Here is a 23997-nt window from a genome sequence, read left to right as displayed (position 1 = left end):
AGTGAGTGAAGGGTTCTTTTTAATTAACACACACGATTTCGCGGTACACAAAAAGCACTTGCTTTGGCGTAAAAACCCTCACGGTTTAGAGGGAAAAGCCTCAGCAAGTGTAAGCTTTATTGAAAATAAGGGAAGGGAAACTATACAAATAAAAGAAAGAGAACAGTGACTCTAAAAGAGAAAAAACTCAAGTGAAAGAACGCACGCAAACGCAAAGACGCGAGGTACCTTTTCCGCACGCAGAGAGAGCTCTCTTACCGCAAAGACGAACGCAAAAACCGCCGCTGAAGAGGGCGTTGAGCAGGCCTCGTCGTAGTCCGCCGCTGCTTCCGTCCTGGCCTGGAGGTCTGGAAGCCGGGCCTGGGGAGCGAAAGGATGGTCCGCAACCGTGCACCAAGCGCGCCCCGACGTCTCGGGGAGCCAGACGCTTGGCACGAGGGCAACAAGAGGTGTTGCCGCTGTTCGCTCGCCCCGAAGGAGTCACGTACAACACGTGGACACCTTCGCCAACAAACCTTAAGACTATCGCCTCGAGGCACACTCACACACTCGCACAAATACACACACGCGAACGACGCGATCGCGAATTTTCCGCTAAACACTACCAACACGGCGCAGAACGAGGTGAACAGTGATAGCTCTGATTGTTAGTCGTTTGAAGATGACGGGAACGCTACAATAACGGTAACATGGCGATTCAGGAAAAAAGCAGACTTCAATTTCTAAGCTTCCTTTACAGTTTGGACAAATCTTACGCAATGGAAATTATCTTTGGGTTGGAATATAACAACTTCAAAGATGAATACTACAAACCTGTGGTGCGTCTATTGGGGGATGACTTTAATGAAATCGCTTTTACCTACGACGAGTGGCTACAATTCACATACTGTTTCAACGATTTTTACAAGTATCTTTGTGGTCGCGGTGAAGACCTGATGGGTCAACAAATTTGCGGTTCAGGCTGGACAGTGAAATTCACTCGTAGTCAGATGGATAAGGTTATCGAAATTGAAGATTACGTCCTTTCAGCACTTGGGGGTATCACAAAACGGTATCGTTCAACTGTTGTTATGAAAAAAGAAACATTTCTCTGTTTACACGAATATATCGTAAAATGTATTAATGCGCGTCTAAAATATCTCAAATCTGTTGTAGGTAGTGCACGTTGTGTTGCGAGAGAGGCTTTAGAGTACATTAAAAACTTTAATCTTGATAATATACCAGTATTAAAACTTGGCATGTATACATCAACTATTGTTCAAGAAATTATTAATGTGATTGATGATGAATGGTTTGATACGGTTACATCCATTGTACAAAAACGTGCGAATAAGTGGAAGGATGAAATATCCTTTAGCCGGAATGATATTGACGATTTATTTTACCAGCTTGCGACACATCATCTAGATGTAATTGTCGATTTATTAAATGAACATAGCAAGTGACAAACTATTATTATTTAATTGTTCATTATAACCAAACCCAGAGTGTTATCTTTTGGTCGCGCTCGTAAGGGGCCCAACCTGAGACCCCCCAGGAGCGTCCTCCAGACGCTTTGTCCTCAGATTCGCCCCCGAGGCTAGCTTCCTATTAGCGTGCCTGTTTCTTTTCTACGACCCCACAGCCGCCCGGTGACTGTTTGGTATTTGCCGCCTTGACGACAGCCGCCCGGTCCTTCAGAATACCGTCTGTGAGGACTTGGTTTGAGCTGGGGAGCTCCTTTGTTGCTGGCACTTTTGCAACCGTTTCCTGTGTTTCATTCTTTTCTATTTCATTTTGTATGTTATTGTTATACGGATCTGTTAGTATGTGTGGGCCAAGCCCCGCCCCCGCATCCCGGACCAGTACGCTTCCCAGAAGCCACCCACCGCGGAGAAGCCAACCCCAATGCCTGTGGCCTTAGCTGGGCCCCCCGCCCAATCCAACATGGCCCTATCTGGTCACCAACCGGCACTGTTAGGTCAGGCGGGATTTTTCGTCCGCTGATAGAGCAGCCAGGTCATGCTGCTTTGGCAGACCCGGGCCCCTGTACCAACGAAGATAGACCTTAATAGAAGCGCAAAACCCCATCACAAAATGAGACACCTCGAGTGCTAGTACGCACCCCGACTACGCGCGGCGCATCAGTCTATTAAATAACTCACACAATCTTCGATACACCTACCCCACGCACCGCCGCTACTATTTATGAGCGAATAAGTATTTATTTTAAAAAAAGTCGGTGCATCGGAGGAAGGCGAGCGAAATCAAGGAATAAATTTAAAACAAAAACCCTTAAACCCAGCTACCCTACGCATCGAAATTTTAAATGACAGAATATTCATTTCATATCGTGGTGCAAGCATCGTGCCGGCATTTAAATTAAGAAAAAAGAAAAAAATTCTACCCGAGCGGGGATCGAAACCTGAACCTTTCGGTTAGCAGACTGGCACTTTACCACTCGAACACGAACACTTGTTACAAGACATGGACAATTGTGTCCTTATATACTGCGAGCAGCTGTTAATGTTAATAAAGTTGCAAGTTATTGTAATAAACAATCACCAAAATTATTATTAACGCGTTTAACAACATTGATATTCGCCGCTTATTTCATGTAAGGCGCGAAACTGGCAGGCTGCTATAAATTCGGTAGTCATGACCCTACTGAAAAAAATCAGATGACAATCAACTGATAATCAGCTGATAATCATGCCAAAACGTCAGCTGATTATCAGGTGATTTCGACTCAATATTTTTAATAAAGCTGATAGTTATAAATATGCGTTTATGTGAGATAAAATGTTGATGATAATTAGGTGATAATCAGGTGATAATCATTCAAAATTTTATCTCACATAAACGCATTTTTATAACTATCAGTTTTATTAAAAATACTGAGCCGAAATCACCTGATAATCAGCTGACGTTTTGGCATGATTATCAGCTGATTATCAGCTGATTATCAGTTGATTGTCATCTGATTTTTTTCAGTAGGGTCATGACTTGTAACTTTATTAACATCAACAGCTGCTCGCAGTACATAAGGACACAATTAGCTATGACTTGTAACAAGTGTTCGTGGTCGAGTGGTAAAGTGCCAGCCTGCTAACTGAAAGGTTCAGGGTTCGATCCCCATTAGGGTTTTAATTTTTTTGTTTTTTTCGCTTAATTTAAGTGCCGGCATGATGCTTGCACCGCGTGCCAGCATGATGCTTGCACCGCGTGCCAGCATTGTGCTGAGCACAATGCCCGTCATTTCCGGGTCATGGAGCAGGGGTATCTGGACGTCACCCGTGGCCCATTCCAAGCAGTCTCGGTGCCGTCATTCGGCCGACATCATGTTATCGGGGCGGGGTAATACTATAAAAACTATTTTTGGAGCAAAAATTGAATGATATTTTTGCACTTCCTAGCAGCACACGCAGTGCCGTTCCTAAAATTATGGAATACCAACACACAGTACCCGAAGATGGCGCATAGGCGCTTCTGTAGCACCTGCACCTTGACCGTGGCCCGAACACATTACATAATATGGAGCACTCTGGAGACAGACCCTAACATTAATATGGCGAATAAATTATTTTTCGAATTTAGAAGTAAACAAAGCTAAGAACAAATAAATTTATTTATGTTAAACATTTAGTAAATAACTGTTATAAGTTAACTTATAATATATTTTTATTATACATTTCTAAAATGAAGTTCTAGAAATTGGTTATCTTGTGATAAAAAAATTGTTTATCGTTTGCCTCGAAATATTTCTTAATCATTTCTTAAAATTCATAAAGACAATAAATATAATATGGCTACTAGTTGCAGTTCAAAAAAACAAAAATTGAATAATTCAATGGTTTTGCCAGAAATGGGTTTTTTTTGTTTTGATGTTCTGTATTGTCAGTTGCATCAGCTGGAACCACCAAAGCCACCAAACTTTAGTAATGACGCTTTGTAAGTTAATAATTAATGCAGATATAGATACTTTTTATTTGTGTATAGTTCAAAGAAAACTGTATAAAAAATATTAACACAAAACCAATACCTTATTGTTTTTAGAAATGAAGAAATAATACTTTTATTTCATTTAAGCTGTATAAAATTAGCATGCTTTTAATTACTTTGTTAAATTGCTACTTTAGGAAGTTTGTAATATGATTAGGTTTTCTTCAGAATATCATTATTTTTACAATAAATAATGTTAGTTTGTGAATTATTAGGCCAATGTTTTGGAAAATATAGTAATAAAAATTCTTAGGCTTTTGTCTAAGTCAGCAAGTCTCAATTTCTTGTAAGTTAGGGTGCACAACACGTGATGTTCGAACTCCAGTTTAAAAAAAAAACTAGAGACTGTAAGAAGGCATAAGTCTTATGTCTGTGTCATGTTATTTGTGTATTTATTGTGAATTTATTTAATTGATTCATGTGCTATATGACATTTAGCTTTTACCTCTTATTGATTTGTGTGTCCACAGTGATATTATGATACGAATTAAATAACTGTACACTTCAAATTTAAAATAATTCGATGCATGAATACTCATGCATACTCTGCAATGAGTCATTATGGCAGTACTACAGGTAACCTTGAAAATATATTGAAAATGCAGGATGATAAATACTGTCAATAAAAATACTGGCTAATACTAACTTCAATATTTCATAGGTTTTGTTGCATCAAAATAAACAAACAGTGAACTGCAATGCATGCGTATGTCTAATCTTAACATTAGCGGCAATCTTATTTTACATACGCTACATTTATAGATTTTTAATATCATTTATATGAATAGGCTCTTCAATAACATGTTTTTAGTGAAGATAATGCATTTTATTATGATAAACAAAGATTTCATTACATCAACTATTTAATATACATACTCTAAAATGTTTTTGTATTATTTTTTTTTTAATTTTTACAAATATATTTTTCAAAACAGAATATATGATTCTTTCATAAGGAGGTTATACGAATTAAGAATGAGATACAATATTGAAATTTTGTATACAGGCAGGTACAGATCTCAGCAATGCTTATATACATTTTTAGAAGGCTACAGAGTATATAAGCTATAAGATATAAACAGTCGTATTATATGCCAATTAACACGGTCTCTTATGGAAACAGTACTAATTTGCATATTACAAAGAATTAAACAATGAGATTTTGTTCAAATTTATTGTAGTTGTAAACAAATACATAAGAGACATTATATGTCTCTCAAAAATATTGTTTAAAGGCTCTGATATATAGTAAGAGTTCATGAAATATAAAAATTATACATTAACTTCAAAACATTAGTCAAATCGTATAGAACTTTTCATAAATAATTAGTGTAGCGGGGTGGTCGGGTAATAAGAATAGCCACGCGTCTGAGGAATACTCGTCTTTATTATATAGGTTATGGTACAAGCTCTGGTCAACGTCCGCGTCCTAGGCCGGACCCTTTCGTTCTGCCCCCCACGTTCTCCTAGTATATTCAGCTCCTCGCAGAGGGCGCCACTTCGCTACATACCTCCGCCCTTAGTTAACACTTAAGTTTTAGTACCTCTTATTTATTATAAATTTAAACGTTTAGGTGGTTTTATAGTACGTTTAGGCCGCTCGTTTACATTTAAGGTAATCGGTGGTTTCTGGGATTTATTTCCAGCGTTACCGACAGTTTCGATATTAGTTTTTTCATTGGTAGTTTTGACTATACTGTTTTCACCATTTGTCTCCTTCACTCTAACATTATCTCGGTCTATTACATTATTTTCTATTTTACTAGGTATCACACTTTCCTCCCTCCTAAATTCGGAACTACTCATCTCGTGTCTCTTCTCGATTACTTGTTTATCCTCGATATTATTTGGTATAATTATATCATTGTTCATTCCACTATCTTTATGCTTTCCATTTAATGGAAAGGAGACACTCGATGTTACAATATCATTTGTTACACTTTCTGTTGAATTATTAGGCCGATCATTCATATTGATAATATCATTTTCAACAAAATTTGACGCTCTACGCATTTGATCTAGATGTCTTTTCCAATATAATTCCTCATTAAGAGTTTTACATATATAGTTTCTTTCGCCTAAACAATCAATGATTTTTGCTTTTGTCCAAACTTTTTTGGTAGGACATCTATAATCAAGAACCCATACAATATCATCAATGTCAAAATACTCACTACGGTTACCCTTATAATTTCTCATCTGTCTTTCTTTATTTTGTTGAATCGTATTATTTTCTCTTAAGAGATCAAAACAATTTCGCAACTGTCTACCAAACATCAATTTCGCAGGACTTTCTCCAGTATATGCGTGAGGTGAATTGCGATAAGCGAAGAGATATCGAGAGATTATCGTTTCTTCATTAAGCTTTGAATTTTTTGGATCAAGAAGTGCTTTTTTAAAACCGTTTTTAAAAGATCTTACCGCGTTTTCGGCAGCGCCGTTCGAAGAAGGGTGGTATGGAGCAATCAAAGGATGCTTTATACCATTCGATCTGCAAAAACTTTCAAATTCCTCCGAAACAAGTTGAGGACCATTATCGGTTATGATTTTTCTGGGTAATCCAAATCTCGAACAGAAATCTCTTAGCTTATTTACAGTGTTTGTTGAATTAGTTGAACTCATGACGTATACTTCGGGCCATTTTGAGTAAGCGTCCGTCAAAATAAAGTACATTTTCCCTTGTATTGGTCCCAAAAAATCAGCGTGTACTCGCTCAAGAACTTCTTTACATTGATCGTACTTAATTAATTCGGCTTTTTTTGGGTTGCTCATTAGAGTATTACATACATCACAATTTTTTGAATATTGTTCTATATCGGAGTCCAGCTTTGGCCACCAGAAGTATTGTCTAGCAATCGATTTCATTTTATTAGCACCCATGTGTGTACAGTGTAATTCGTCTAAAATCCTATCTCTTAATTTCTTTGGAATTAATACCCTGTAACCCCACATCAATACATTGTTTTCTATACTTATTTCATTTGCTCTATACATAAAGGGTTTTAACTCATCCGCAACTTGGTCGGGCCATCCATTCTTAGAATACACGTAAACCTTACTCAGAACTACATCTGTTCTAATTTCTTTTACAATTTGTTTGTAATCAACCGGCAATTTTTCTTCTATCAAAAAATTAATATATTCATCGTTGGGTTCATTGACCTTATCGTCAACCCGAAGGGGTAATCTAGATAGCCCATCGGCTCCCCCATTATTTTTACCCTTGACATATTTCATTTTATAATTAAACCCGCTTAAAAAGAGAGCCCAACGCTGCAGACGTCCTGCAGCCATTTATGGAAGCCCATTTTTCTCACCAAAAATTGCCAGTAAGGGTTTATGATCCGATTCCAGAATAAATGGCCTGCCAATTAAATATTGATAAAATTTCTTAACGCTCCAATATATGGCCAACGCCTCTTTTTGTATTACGGAATAATTTCTCTCAGATTTCGTTAAAGTTCGCGAGGCAAAACAAATGGGTTTCTCTTCCCTGTTTGGCAAGACGTGTGATAGTACTGATCCGATTCCCACATTAGAAGCATCACAGGTCAGTTTGACCTCTAGATCTGGATCATAGTGAACTAGATTCCTATCAGCCGCTAGTTCTCTTTTTATCTCGTTAAACGACTGTTCACACTCTTTTGACCATACGAAGGGCGTATCTTTTTTTAACAACTTGTATATCGGGCTAAGCATCGTTGATAAGTTGGGTATGAATTTCATGTAATAATTTACCATTCCTGCAAAAGCTTGTATCTCCTGAACGTTCGTCGGCCGTTTTATCTCAACGATTGCTTTTACGTTTTCAGGATTCTTACTCAACCCATTCTTATCAATGATGTGCCCCAAATAAAAAACTCTTGGTTTCATAAACTCACATTTGTTCTTTCTTAATTTTAGACCATGGTCTTTCAGCGCTTTCAATACATTTTCTAGATTCTCAAGGTGCTTTTTCCTATCTTTACCCGTTACTATTAAATCGTCAAAGTAATTTTTACAGCCCTGTAAATCTCTAACTACTCCTTCAATTTTCTCTTGGAATATAGAGCAAGCTGTTTTTGGTCCAAAAGATAACCGCTTCACCTTAAATACTCCCATATGAGTAGACCAAGCCAATATTCTAGACGTTTCTTCGTCAACTTCAATTTGATTATAAGCCCATTCTAGGTCCAATTTTGTAAACTCTTCCCCACCTTTAAGAGCTGAAAATATTTCCTCAATTCTCGGAATGGGATATCTATGATCTACAAGCCAAGGATTAATAGTTTTTTTATAATTTGCGCATGTTCTAACTGTATTATCCTCTTTTAGTACCGGGACTAATGGAGTACCCCAATCATTTGTATCGATTTTCTCAATAACTCCCTGATCTTGCAATCTTTTCAAATCTGACTCTACTTGAGATTTAAAAGCAAATGGGATTGAATTAGGCTTAAGGAAAACTGGTTTCGCATCACTACTCAATTTTAGATGAACTTTATCACCTTTTAATTTTCCTAATTGACCATCGAATAAATCTGCGTACTTGTTCAATAATTTTTTCAAGTCATCTGGTGAATTGAGATCTATTTTTTTAACGTCTATTGGCCTTTGAGGTCCTACTAACGAAATATTAAGCTTATTCATTAAGTCTCTACCCATCAAGCTAACTTGTCTATTTTCTTTTATAATAATAATTTTAGCATCTCTTACCGTAACGTCATTAGCTATTATATCTACCACTATTTGGCCTATTGGCTTAATTGGTCTATTATCGTACGTTTTAATTACTTTTTGGCATTTCTCAATTTTAGCGGTTAATTGTTTTTTCTTATAAATCTCAAATGGTATAATCGTTACTCCCGCGCCTGAGTCTATTTCCATAACGACCCGTTTCCCTTCAATAAAAACGTCTGTCTGAATAGGAGGAATCGCGTCCTCGCGGTCTACTATATTATGCAACGATATATAATTAGTCTCGGTATCCGGACCGTCCTCAAGATACTTAACCTCACCATTCTTTGGTTCTTTACATACTTTACTTATGTGTCCTTTTTTTGAACAATTATTACATTTATAAGTCTTATATTTACATTTGGAAAAAACGTGGTTAACACCGCCGCAATGGTTACATGAAGCCTTCTGCTGCTTTGATGAGCCTTGCTGCCTCGCTGCGCCATCTCTCGGCTGGGACTGTGAAGTTGCGCACTGCTGTTTCCCTCGTTCCCCTCGTCCGGCTTCTCCCGCGTTCTTCTTGGAACTGCTCCCCCTGTTGTGTTGCGTTAACTTGTTTACATCGCACTGGTTGCTGTTCGCCGAAACCGCTAACGATGCTTCCTTTGCTAAGGCCGTTTCATAGATGTCCTTCAGGGCGTCTTTATGTGACCTTTCGCAGATTCTGTCGAGGATTTTCCCTTCTTTCATGCCGGTGACGAACTTGTCTTTGATTCTTCCTTCGAGCTCCGTGCCGAAGTCACAATGCACTGCGCCTTTTTTTATACGTGCGTACCATTGGCTTATCGATTCACCGCTGTTTTGTTGAAGATCGTAGAATCGTTTTCTTTGCTGGAAGATGGAGATTCGTGGGGAAAATTGTTTGCTCAGTATTTCACATAATTCTGTGTACGGTTTATCATGAGGCAACTGCGGATCACATAAGTTCCTTAAAATTTTATAAACCTCTGGGCCTATAGCCGTAATTAGTACTGACACTTTTCTTGCGTCATCCACGAAATTCGCGTTAAAGTACTGTTCTAACCGTTCATGATAAATATTCCAATCTGAATTAATCTTAAATTCTTCCAACCTTCCGATATTACCGGCAAAATTTACAACAGGCACTTGCATGATCGTAGGCGGTGGTGTGTTCGAGGGTATATTGGATTGTCCATCAGTTATACCGCCGTTATACGTTGAAACAGGAACAAATCCCGTAGATGTTTTACTGTACTCTTGGCCGTCTATTAGATACGTACCATACGACGTTGGGACTATTTGATGTTGTGCTGGCGACTGAATTCGAGAACTCTGCGAAGTAGTTGTTGTTGTACCTGTTGCAGTTGGCCACGAGTATTGACCTGTCGTATTTCCCAAATTCACAAGCGTAGTAGCCGCACATATTTCCGGGAAATGATCTTCTCCTTTGTTCGTCTCGTCGTCGTTCATGCCAAACTTCGGCATCTTGTACCTCTACCTTTTGTGCCTTCCGTTATTGTAACACTTTACTATTTAACGATTGCACTGTATTCCTTGCCACTATAACACCATGTGTTTTTATCAAAGTTTTTATCCTCGTCGCCAATGTAGCGGGGTGGTCGGGTAATAAGAATAGCCACGCGTCTGAGGAATACTCGTCTTTATTATATAGGTTATGGTACAAGCTCTGGTCAACGTCCGCGTCCTAGGCCGGACCCTTTCGTTCTGCCTCCCACGTTCTCCTAGTATATTCAGCTCCTCGCAGAGGGCGCCACTTCGCTACAATTAGGATACATACAATTGGATAAATGGAATGCATAATTGTTTTATCATGTAACTTTATCTGTGTAGCTCCTTTAACAAATTATATTTCACAAATATACATTAAATAAAAAAAGGCACACATTTTGACTAGTGCAGTACTGGTATAACCTCCTTCCTGGTTAAAATAGTACATTACAATACGTGTGACTTAAATGGTTCTTTTTTGCACGGCGCAGTTAGCACCTGAGCGTTGCGAGGGCGCTAAGAGCCGTGTAAAACTGAACCATTTAAGTCAAGCGTATCGTATAAAATTTTATAGCACAGACTACTAAAATCCGCATGTCTCGCCTATTCATGACTACTAAACACGAAGACAACTAAACACGGTGCAAAAAAGGACTACTTTAGTCACAGATAGGAGTGACTTAACAGCAGATTTTAGCCACACTATGCTATAAATATTCATATAAATTTAGTATATGATTTTATTATATGATTTAATTATATATTTTAATAATCTCAAATCATCATATCGTCGTACGAGGACTCGCACAGTTCAAATTTTCAAACGAAAACTAGCACAACTAACGATTTTCCGCGAAGAGTAGCACAGTTCAGAAATGCCGCCAAGAGTAGCACAACTCACGTACTTCCCGCGAAGACTAGCACAACTCGCAACTTTTATTACGTTTTTATTGGATTATTGGGTTAGTTAAGTTCATGAAAACCTTGGACAAAGACAGACAAACCTCAAACTTTTAAAAACTTTCAAAAATTTCTTAAAAAAGTGAACAATTTAAAAAAATGCTTGTAAAAAATTATTGTATTTGTGAAAACAATTTTAAATTCGGTAAAAAGTTGTAAATTGGGAACATTGAAAAATTTTCATCAATGGGACATTTTCGCAAAAATCGGGAAACTTTTATCGAACATCGTTGTTAAAAATTTGAGTTGTGCTAGTTTTCGCGGGAAATACGCGAGTTGTGCTAGTCTTCGCAGGAAAGTTTAGGTTGTGCTAGTACAGCGTGCGAAAAATAAGTTGTGCTACTTATGATGGGAAATTTGAACAGTGCTACTCTTCGTAGGGAGCGACGATATGCTCAAATCATATAACAAAATTGTGTAAAATCATGTGTTCCAAAAACATGATATTTTGTTTAAATCATTTAAAAAACAATATTGAGTAAAAATTAACAAATGATAAAACGTTTCATGTTATAAATATATTTTTTAAATTATTTTTATTTACATAGATATATTTATGTGGTAATAGTATCAATTTTATGACCATCCGGATGGTAACACAAAATATTGCCAAACAGACAATTGCTCCGAGTTCAGCCGTACCCAGGATAGGCATCTAGAAAGTTTAAGAAAAATGTGCCAAGCACTTTAAAACGCAAAGTACTACGGGGGTGAGTCGATACTTCTTCTATTAATCGTGACTTAGAGGTGGCTCCCAATGAAAAGTAATTTTTTTCTGCTGCGTTTCTTGCGAGCTTGAATTTGAACTGTGATTGAACCCCCAAAGACTGTGCCAACACAGAAAGAAGTAGGCACGCTGAGGGACAGTGCAACTGCGCGAACGGCGACGGGTGCGCTAGAGACTTGACAGATGTCGTGCACGCACGCTGACTAGCGGTGCGTTAGAGCACGTGAAATTTCGATGCTACTTTGCATGGCAAATCAGCGTGCACGCACCGTCGTTTGGCCTACATCAAAGAGTCTCGCGTCGTCAGGATTATTAATTATTGAAGAATAATGAAGTGCGACAATGTGACAATAGTGTAAAATGGACAACTTTGTAAGGAACAAGTTGAATGAGTGGGGGGTCAGCGACATCATTGCCTACTTCCACAGTAAGTTATTTTGAGGTTATGCATATGACTATGCAAGTTTCATGCATGCGCCTTTTGTACGTATAGCAATTCGTAATTATTATTAACGTTACAATTGTGATTTTGTTGAGGTTATGAGTATATGTATTGCAACCCTACTGATTAAAAGCAGATGACAATAAACTAATTATAAGCTGATAATCAGCTGATAATCTGCTAATAATCGTGTCAAAACGTCAGGTGATATTAATTTAAAAATTTTAAATTTAAGTATAAAAAAATTCAATTATTTGATTTAAACGAACATTTTTTAAAATATTAATAAATAAAAATTTTGTAGCTTACAGCCAGTGTTATGGTGTTATCATTTGGATGGTAAACCCGAATTGGCCCTCTTTATGTGAATTTTATAAATTTTATTAATTTAAAACAACTTCGAAAAAATATACCGAAGGTTAAACAATTTTTGATGATTATCGCCTGATAATCAGCTGATTATCATTAGCATTTTATCTCATATAAACGCATATTTGTAACAATCAGCGTAAATAAAAACATTAAACTGATATCACTTGATAATCAGCTGACATTTTGTCACGATTCTCAGCAGATTATCAGCTGAATACCGTCACGATTCTCAGCAGATTATCAGCTGAATATCAGCTTATAATCAGCAGATTATCAGCTGAATATCAGCTTATAATCAGCAGATTATCATTTGAATATTAGCTAATAATCAGCTGATTGTGTGCAGAGTTAGAGAGTGTTCGACAAAACAGAATATTCTAGAAGTTTGAATATTCTCGAATGTCGAACATTCTCACCTCCGAAATGCGACGCGGGAATCAAAGTCGCGGTGCGAGGAGCGAGAGAGTTACGCGACATTCCAGAGCGCGTAAACAAAATTCCATAGGTATTTTTCCTAAGCGTACAACTACGCAGTACCCTTGGCGCTACCTAGCTTTCTTTCTATCCCTCTCTCTCTCTCTCGCTCTCTCCTCACCCCCTTGTGTTCTCCGGCGGCGCGTCTTGCCGGCTTCGCGACGCATTCGCTGCGCGAGCTCGCTCTTTCGCTTCTCGGCGTTCATACGAGCAACATCTCGGGCAACTATTGTCGGGCTCGCGGCTGTTGCGCTACACGTGGTCGCCGAGCCATTTCTTTGTCGGGTCGGCCTATGCGACGCGGACTATCATAGACACGCGATTCGAACCTTTGTCTGTATTTGCTATTATAAAGACGACCGTTTGAGTTATTTTTCCGAAAGAGTGAAAGTGCTGCGGAGTGCAAATAAAATTGAAATTGTTATTATTTTTGTTACCGATTGACAAAGGCTTGATTAAACATAAACCCAATAAATACATTGAGTTCAGTGTTATATTTTTTCCTGCAACAAATTCTCACCACGTGTCCGAGTGATTGAAGATTTTCGAGTGCTCCGATTCGGTGCGCGGTAATTTGGCCGCGCGAGTCGTCCTCTGATTGTCATTTGCTTTTTTTCAGTAGGGAAGTATATGTATATACAAGAATGTCATCTATTTGTAAATCAGTTAATTATTCAAATCTCTGTTCGTCGATTTGTGAAACTAAAACAATATATTTACTTATAACCCCAACAAAATCACAATTGTAACCTATAAATACGAATTGCTATACGTACAAAAGGCGCATGCATGAAACTTGCATAGTCATATGCATAACCTCAAAAAAAACTTACTGTGGAAGTAGACAATGATGTTGCTGAATCCCCACTCAGTCAACTTGTGTTGCAGTCACAAAGTTTTACACTATTGTCACATTGTCGCACTTCACTAATCTTCAATAATTAATAATCATGACGACGCGAGACTCTTTGTTGTAGGCCAAACGACGGTGCGTGCACGCTGATTTGCCGTGCAAAGTAGCATCAAAATTCCACGTGCTCTAACGCACCGCTAGTCAGCGTGCGTGCACGAGAAAAGACAATGCACGCACGACATCTGACAAGTCTCTAGCACCCCCGTCGCCGTTCGCGCAGTTGCACTGTCCCTCAGAGTGCCTACTTCTTTCCGTGAAGGGTTAGTACGGTGGCAAGGCGCAGATGCCCGATTTTATTCTGTACCCCATGGTGGCTTCCAATCAGGGATGCAGCGTATTATTGCGTTTTGATACTAACTTTCGATAGGCACCTCGATAGTTTAAAAAAAAGTGTGCCAAGACACTTTAAAATGCAAAGTACTACGAGGGTGAGTCGATGTTACGCTCATCATTCTTCTATTAATCGTGACTTAGGGGTGGCTCACAATTAAAAATTACTTTTTTCTACTGTATATTATACGAGATTCTGTTACAATGCCGCTACCCTAAGCGGGTCTTGGGCGTTGTCGTCCAGATCGGACGGGTGGGTACCTATCACCACTACACAGCGCGTCCTTAGGTTGCGGATAGAGGAACAGCCCCTGAGAAAGAGGTTAGCTGCGAATAAATTGAATAAGCAGCCGCGGACAGCCGATAGGAACAGGCGTGGGTGTAATGAGCCCACACTGTCGAACGCATTCATCTAGAAACACTACGCAAGCACCACAACAACAAAAACACTTCACATTATCTCTTATCTCTCAATCTATCTCTTTCATTACACATTACAAAAATGGGCAAAAATCCTGCTGCCGAGGAGGATGCGGGAGCGATGACAACTGCCCCGAAAGGGGATGTGTAGAATGATTCGTCACCTGGTCTTACGCGGTAACAATGCCAGCGAAGGCGCGCTGCCTTGCAGGGGGGCGTTAGGATGCGAGAATGAAACCGTAGTGTGTCTGACGACGAATTGACACTGTCCTCGTCAAAGTCGGAAAGCTCTCATACTTACAAGGAAAGGTACCCAACCCGAACTCACCGATTTTGATGATTTTCATATATGTTGTAGAACATAAAAAAATAAGAGACACGTATTTTTTTTTATCGGCTAATTTTCACTTTTAAGGGGTAAACACCTCCCCTAAAGTTAACCCCCAAAAAGCGTTTTTTTTAAATATCTCGGCTTAAAATTAATATTTTTCAATGAAACAAATTGGAGGTTATTTCTTACAAAAAGAGCAAGTATTTCATGGTGATTTGAAGAGTAAGGGTAGCATCCCCTATTTTTTAGGGGTTGAAAACATATATTTTTTGGCATAATTTTATAATAAAAATGTTTAAACCGACTAAAAAAAATTGGAAAAAATGTTTAAACATCCTTAATAACAAAATTTAGTTGACGTCTTTCGGTGTTTTCATAAATATTACCCCTAAGGGGGTAAACCACCCCTAACACAAAATAACTGTAAATATGTAATTCAATACATAATATTTCGTAGAAAGTTTGTATATAGAGGTTTTCGAGGTCGCTGATTACAAATCTATCAGATTTTGAAAATTCAAAATGGCGGATCCAATATGGCGGACGGAAATATCGAAAAAAAATTTTATATAATAAAAAAGTTTTAAACGACTAAAAAATTTGGAAAAAATTTGCAAACATCTATAATAAACAAATTAAGTTTTTCGGTTTTTTCATAGATACTTCCCCTTAGGGGGGTAAACCACCCCTAACACAAAATAACTATAAGTATACTTCAATACATAATATTTTGTAGAAGTTTTGTATATAGAGGTTTTCGAGGTCGCTGATTACAAATCTGTTATCAGATTTTGAAAATTCAAAATGGCGGATCCAATATGGTGGACGAAAATATCGAAAAAAAATTTTAACTTTCAAAAAAACTTGTTTACAAATGTGTGATCTTTGTAGCCTGTACATGTGAACTAAAGAGCCTTAAACCCTAAACCCCTAAAGAACAAATAGGCTAAATGGTTGTGCATTTTAACCAAACGACTCCAAACCCCTAACCTCCAGACAAGCCGAAGGCCTATGCTTTACCGTAGACACGAGTATAGACATATTACCGATATTTTATTCTATCATTTTGTATGTAACAAATAACGTCTCGTTTTATGTTTCAATCAAAGATTATTTATTTTTCTGCTTTTATAAATTAGCATAATTTCAAAAGTAATTTCATAAATTATAAAGTATTTCATAAATTGCATAATTATATAATTTTATAAATTCAAAAAGTCCACACTTTTTTGCAAATGAAAAAACATAGGTTAATAAAATTAGTTTATCAAACTCTTTTGCGTTTTGTAATAAAATTTAATGTTGTCAAACTTGGGAGTTTTTCATTGTTACAATTATTTCGTAAGCCAAACGTTTTTTAGATGAATTCTCGAAGTAATGATTATTGTATCTATAGTAAAATATTTACAGTCTGGAATTCCATAATAATACTATTTGATACGATTTAATGAATTTATCAAAAAATCTAAATTTAATAATAAATATTATTCTAATTATTATTATTATTTTTCATTATCATTGCTATTATCAGTATTACTGTTATTATTGCTATTGCAATTATGCTTATTCTTCTTATTATTATTATTATTATTATATTACTATGATAATTTTTGTTATTGGTAAAAATACATAAAAGAATATTAATACTCGAACTTCATTTGCAATTAAAGAACACGTTGTTATTGAAAGGGAATTTTATATGCATTCATTAGTTTAATGAATGTTATCGTACATTCAATGATAATTCCACAGATAAATGTCTTTCACTCATAAAAGTTGTTGACAATATGTGCGAATCAGTATGTTCTTTTTTTAGATTGTTTTCATCGAGTGTTCACCTCAGCTGCCTGTGTTATCTTTTAGGCAGTAAGTGAGTTTTGTGGGTATTCTAGTTCGATGCCAGAAAGTACGAATAGTACGTCTTTTTGTTTGTCAGTGGTATCATACAGTTGTAGAAAATTTTCTTTAGTGATTTTATATAGATTTACATTATTCAATTTCAAAGTGAATAAAAGTTGAATAAAACCAAAAATAGAGTTTTCCGAACATCACAAAGTGGAACGAGAATTCTTCTCCAATGCATAAATTAATGATTTGATTCAATTTACATTCACTCGTTTTATTCTGGTAGAAATGTAGCAGTCGTGCCTTACATGCAAAAACACAGCTTGTATAAATTTTACCGCTTGTTTTCATTTTAGATTGAAAAATGAAAATTAATCCGTTAAACGTTCTAAACTTATTATTAGCATACTTTCAAGCGTTAAACATACCAGATAGTGTCACGAATTATCACGAAACAGAGTTGGCCGAAAAAATAAAAGAAATTTTAATAGATGCAACACATGATTTCAACGATGTAGAAATGATTACTGATGACTCTTTGGATTTTCAAGAAGAGTATAAAGACCATAATGTGGAAATAATTGAAGATGAAGTGCAACATCATTTTCCTGATCCGGATATAGCACCAACAAATCAATGTACAGCAGATAATGAAGAACTAGATTTTGAATACAAAAAAAGAGCTGTAGAATTTTGGAGAAGTAGCAAAACGAAGCAAAATTTAAGTCTCAAAACAGTGCAAAACAGATTCAAAAAAGTATCATCTATTAGTCAGCTACGTCGTTGGGCTCATTCAATTAATAAAGGTGGCACGTATAGAGAAAAAGTAGCACAAATTTGTCAGTATACCCTGGATAATTTTCAAGCAGCTCTCGACAGTGGTTCAATTATCCATGATGAAGATATAATTCGATGGGCCTTACAAGCTAAAAAAGAAATTGGTTTTGATGATATTAGATTCAAAGCTTCTAAACATTGGTTACTCAAATTTAAGCAAGCACACCGAATAGTTTCTAGGAAAATAAATAAGTTCATAACAAGAAAAACACTAGAAAGTAGTGCAGAACTTACGGCTAAAGCTGAAGCATTTATCGATGACGTTAAATCGTGTATACCAAGGATTGGACTCGAAAATTTGTATAATACAGATCAGAGCGGATTTCAGCTAGAAATGCATTCTGGAAGAACATTAGCAGTAGAAGGAGAAAAGCAAGTGCAATGTCTGGTACAGTCAATTTCAGCAACAACGCATAGTTATACTATACAGCCACTAATATCAGCTACTGGACAACTGTTGTCACCGCTATTTCTTGTTTTAAAGGAACCAAGTGGCAAGTTTGGCCCTATTGTAGAACAAAACATATTTAGACCAGAAAACGTGTACGTGGAAGCATCCAAATCTGGAAAATTAACAACAAGTAAGGGAACTAATAACAATTTTTACATTGTAATATCGTTGATCAGTTAATTAGTAAGTCGTTTAATTGCAGATCACTTCAAAATCTGGTTGGAAAAAATATTTTATCCCTATGTAGGCCATCACTCAATACTATTACTTGATTCTTGGAGTGGTCATTGTGACAAAGTTATAGAAGAAACAATGCCACAAAATAAAATTATTAACATAAAAAAATTCCAACTGGAACCACAGGAAAAATACAACCACTTGATGTCTATGGATTCCGTATTTGGAAAAACTTTGTCCGAACATTTTCTGATAATGTAATGTTAATGGATCATGATATGAATTTACATGTGAGAAATAATATAATTAAACTTCAATCATTGGTTCACAACCAACTGTCTTCACCGAGATATATAGATTTGTTTAAATATTCCTGGTATAAAAGCGGTTACGTCAATGAAAAACCAGATAAATTTGATAATCCTATAGATTTCTGTTTTGGAAAGTCTTGTGCAACACATTGTGAAATAGAAGGGTGCACAAACATTGCAATTGTACGATGTGGTTGGTGCAAAAAAGCATTGTGCTTTAAACACTTTTATGAGAACTACCATTATTGTAAAAACATCGTAAAATAATATATTTTATGCTCAATACAAAAAATGCACTATGGCAAAAGATAAAAGATTGTAGATTATTATTATACTCTAATATTATAAACAAAAATACATTATAAGTTGAATTTACAATAAAGGAATTTCAATAACATTCTGATAACAATTTCTACGGAAATTATAAAACTGCTTCACACACAGAATTTTCTTGTTTACAAATTTAGGAATTTGATGTGGTTTGGTTAAAAAGCACAACCATTTAGCCTATTTGTTCTTTAGGGGTTTAGGGTTTAAGGCTCTTTAGTTCACATGTACAGGCTACGAAGATAACACATTTATAACAAGTTTTTGTGAAAGTTAAAATTTTTTTTCGACATTTTCGTCCACCACATTGGTTCCGCCATTTTGAATTTTCAAAATCTGATATCAGATTTGCAAAGAGCGATCTCGAAAACCCTTATATACAAACCTTCTACAAAATATTATGGATTGAAGTATACTTATAGTTATTTTGTGTTAGGGGTGGTTTACCCCCTAAAGGGTAGTATCTATGAAAAAATCGAAAAACTTAATTTGTTTATTATAGATGTTTACAAATTTTTTCCAATTTTTTTAGTCGTTTAAAACTTTTTTATTATATAAAATTTTTTTTCGATATTTCCGTCCTATTGGTTCCGCCATTTTGAATTTTCAAAATCTGATAACAGATTTGTAATCAGCGACCTCGAAAACCTCTATATACAAACTTTCTACGAAATATTATGTATTGAATTACATATTTACAGTTATTTTGTGTTAGGGGTGGTTTACCCCCTTAGGGGTAATATTTATGAAAACACCGAAAGACGTCAACTAAATTTTGTTATTAAGGATGTTTAAACATTTTTTCCAATTTTTTTTAGTCGGTTTAAACATTTTTATTATAAAATTATGCCAAAAAATATATGTTTTCAACCCCTAAAAAATAGGGGATGCTACTCTTACTCTTCAAATCACCATGAAATGCTTGCTCTTTTTGTAAGAAATAACATCCAATTTGTTTCATTGAAAAATATTAATTTTAAGCCGAGATATTTAAAAAAAACGCTTTTTGGGGGTTAACTTTAGGGGAGGTTTTTACCCCTTAAAAGTGAAAATTAGCCGATAAAAAAAAATACGTGTCTCTTATTTTTTTATGTTCTACAACATATATGAAAATCATCAAAATCGGTGAGTTCGGGTTGGGTACCTTTCCTTGTTAGTTCTAGTGAGGTATGGGGGTTATCGCCTCTAGAACGGTGGACTCACCTGCGATCGGAACAGGATCCGAAGCGCGCGGGTTTAACATAACATCATGGCTCAAAAAAATCAAATCCGAACCAAAAGGGACTTAAGGGTCGGAACTTGGAATGTTCGCAGTCTATACAGAGCAGGTGCGTTTAAAGAACTCGTAAAGGAAGCTGATAGGTACAATCTAGATTTGGTAGCAATACAGGAATCGCGGTGGCCAGATGGCGGAGTACTAGCATCGGGTAACTTCACGTACCTGTATGGGGCCGGGAGTGGGGGATCTTTAGGCACCGGATTTCTCGTAAGCAAAAGCATCATACATTCGGTTAAAAGTTTCAAATCCGTCAATGATAGGCTCTCGTACATCATTATCGAAGGTCAATGGTATAGATATGTATTTATTAATGTACACTGTCCTACGGAGGACAAAGAAGAAGAAGCTAAGGATCTCTATTACGAAACTTTAGAGCAGGTAATCGACCAGTTCGCGTCTTACGACACAAGAATAGTATTAGGCGATTTCAATGCTAAAATAGGTAGGGAGGAAATGTTTAGGCCTACTATAGGTAAGGAAAGCCTGCACGAAGCCAGCAATGATAACGGTATTAGGGTCATAAATTTCGCAGGGGGCAAAAGATCTTATAATCAAAACTACGTGTTTTAAACACAAGAACTTACACAAGGCAACGTGGACATCGCCGGACGGGGCCACACAGAACCAAATTGATCATTTCCTCATTGAAAAAAGACGTCATACTAATGTTATTGACGTAAGAGCTTACAGAGGGGCAGATAGCGACTCGGACCACTTCCTAGTAGTAGCCAAATTAAGAGCTAGACTAGTAGCGAATCAAAATAGTAAGCAAGCAAACAAGGTAGAAAGCTTCGATATTCAGAAACTACGAGATAGAACAGAGCGAATTAGGTACCAGATAGAAATTAATAACAGGTTTCAGGCACTTGAAGAAGCAAAGACATCGCCGGAGGAGAATGACGAACCGAATAGTTTATGGGAGGACATCGAAAAAACGATAAAAGAGGCCGCGAACAAAGTACTGGGTAAAAAGAAAAAGCCGAAGATCAAACCATGGTTTGACGAAGAGTGCGAACTCTGGTTTGAAAGGCGCAAAAAGGCTAAATTAGATAGCTTACAAAATAGAAGCGATAGGACCGTAGAAGAGTATTCTAACGTAAGGAAACAGACGAGCGCGATCTACAGAAATAAGAAGCGGGAGTATCAAAAGAATCTTATTAGGAGAATAGAAACTAACAGTAAGGAAAATAACCCCCGCGAAATGTACAGAGGGATTAACGCCATCAGAAAGGGTTTTAGGAGTAGAGCGCAATTGATGAAGGACGAAAACGGGGACCTCGTAACAAATGACAACGAATTACTGTCGCTGTGGAAAAATTATTTTGATAAATTATTAAACATGCACGAAAATAGCGAAGAATTAGGGGACGAAATTCACACTGCTGAACCCCACGTAGAGGAACCGAGCTACCAAGAAGTAGAGGCCGCGATTAAAAAACTAAAAAACAACAAAGCCGCGGGAAATGACTCTATACCAGCTGAGTTACTCAAATATGGGGGCGTCGAGCTCACTTTCAAAATCTATAAACTAGTATGTGCCATCTGGAAAAATGAAACAATACCCGAAAATTGGAAGGAATCTATCATTATACCGATTTTTAAAAAGGGGGATAAGACAGACTGCAATAACTATAGGGGTATTTCACTTTTAGCAACGTGCTACAAAGTTCTGTCAAACGTAATACAAGCTAGACTCACTCCATTCGCGGAAGATATAGTAGGAGATTATCAGTGCGGATTTCGGCGCAACAGATCGACGAGCGATCAAATGTTTACCATAAGACAGTTGTTAGAGAAAAAGTGGGAATTTTGCGAAACCATACACCAACTATTTATAGATTTTAAAAAAGCGTACGACTCTATTAAGCGAAGCAAAATGTATCAAATTCTAGTACTTCTCGGTGTACCGAAAAAACTCGTGAGATTAATTCAAATATGTCTGAACGGAAGCACGGGAAAGGTCCGAGTAGGCGGTAATGTATCAGAACCCTTCATGATACGCGATGGTTTAAAACAAGGGGATGGGCTCTCTACGGTGCTGTTCAACTTAACGTTAGAGTATGCCGTTAGAAAAATGCAGGTTAGCCAGATGGGCGCAACGCTTAATGGAACAACGCAGATACTAGGCTACGCAGATGATTTGGATATACTGTGGAGTATACAGGGTTAGAAGTGAGTGAATCAAAAACAAAGTACATGATTGTGGATAAGCTAGGCATCTGCAGAGGGGAGGAAGATCTCAGAGTTGGGAATTTTACTTTTGAAAAGTTTAGCGAATTCAGGTATCTGGGTACGACCATAAATGATAAAAACGAGATTAATGTCGAAATAAATAAGAGACTCCATTCCGGTAATGCTTGCTTCTACGCCGTGAGTAATTTACTTAAGTCGAGGCTGTTGTCTAAAAACGTTAAAATAAGAATATACAGGACAATAATACTGCCGGGTGCGAAACGTGGGCTCTCACTAAGCAGGCGGACAACCGTTTTAGGGTATATGAAAATAAAGTCTTGCGAAAAATATACGGGCCGAAGAAAGATGAGGAAACGGGGGAATGGAAGAGACTACACAATGATGAGTTACACAATCTGTACGCGTCACCAAATATTAACAGAATAATTAAAATCGCGCAGATTGGGATGGGCAGGGCACGTAGCGAGAATGGGAGACGACCGTACGGCAGCGCGTGTCATGAAGGGCAGGCCGATGGTAACGCGACCTCTAGGTAGACCTAGACGTAGATGGGAGGACAACGTAAAAGCGGATCTAGTAGAAATAGGACGGGTGGGTGTCGATCGGAGCGGTGCATCTTGGGTGGGGTTGACACAAGATAGGGCAGCGTGGAAGGCTTGCGTAGATGCCATGTAAAAAAAAAAAAATATTATACGAGATTTGATTCTAGCTTTGTAGGGACCCCTTACAGTTGTGCTCTTATTTTTTGCGGTATTACAAAATTTTTCGCCTTTTAGAGGATGAAATTTTTTTTTTTGTGTGCCCGGGGTTTATGGGGGTCAAATTTGTTTTAAACTTTTTTTTTCGTGCCCTATACGCTGGCATAGGTTTCGTATGGTATTGTATTTCTTACTGTTTTGTTGGCGCATAGGCTGGTTGTAACTGTAATGTTTTCTATGTGCGTTTGTAGCTATAAAAATCTTTTTATAATTTTGCAAATATCAGGCTTAATCAATGTCTCATGTGGATGCAGTTTAAAAAGCAACGTTTGCAGTCCTTCAGATTTTGGATATTTTTCATTTAAAATACTCACATTATTTTTGCTTATTTCTATAGATGAGTCACCAGTCTAAAGTATTTGATCCCCTTGACGAATTCCAAATATCTCGATATCGTTTTTTTTTTCGACGACAGCAGATACTTGTTGTTCATTTCAGTGTCTTTCTCATCCTTCTTATCGCGATTTGGTTTCAACGACAGCAATCGCTTGTTCTTCATTTTGCGCTCTTTCTCAACCTCACTATCCTCTTGAGCACTTTTGAATGTATGAACAGTTTCATCGAGTAGCGTATCAACCTCATTATCTTGTTCATCATCATCATCATCAATATCATCGTAGAAACTTTTTTCTTTAATTCTTGTTTAATATCTGGCTTAATCTCTTCTTTCACTGTCACCAGTT

General features: G+C 37.1%; 2 protein-coding genes across 4 annotated transcripts in view; one reads left to right on the top strand and one right to left on the bottom strand.

The window, feature by feature from the left end:
* The first annotated feature begins 3408 nt into the window (after positions 1-3408).
* The window catches only part of Ammecr1 (Alport syndrome, mental retardation, midface hypoplasia and elliptocytosis chromosomal region gene 1), a 109003-nt gene continuing 88414 nt past the window's right edge, over positions 3409-23997 (top strand). Inside the window, exon 1 of one of the 3 annotated variants that reach the window (XM_031928215.2) lies at positions 3409-3930. In XM_031928215.2, the coding sequence (XP_031784075.1) occupies positions 3785-3930 (146 nt within the window). In that variant the 5' untranslated portion in view covers positions 3409-3784. 3 annotated transcript variants of the gene reach the window in all.
* On the bottom strand, positions 4890-10438 carry LOC116417094 (uncharacterized protein K02A2.6-like). The gene has a single exon (XM_031928249.1). It carries the CDS (start codon positions 10141-10143, stop codon positions 7276-7278), a length of 2868 nt encoding a protein of 955 aa, XP_031784109.1. The 5' UTR covers positions 10144-10438; the 3' UTR covers positions 4890-7275.

Source organism: Nasonia vitripennis, assembly GCF_009193385.2.
Source record: "Nasonia vitripennis strain AsymCx chromosome 4 unlocalized genomic scaffold, Nvit_psr_1.1 chr4_random0005, whole genome shotgun sequence".
NCBI lineage: Eukaryota > Metazoa > Arthropoda > Insecta > Hymenoptera > Pteromalidae > Nasonia > Nasonia vitripennis.
Note: the sequence above shows the minus strand (reverse complement) of the source record. Positions and strands in the feature narration are given on the sequence as shown.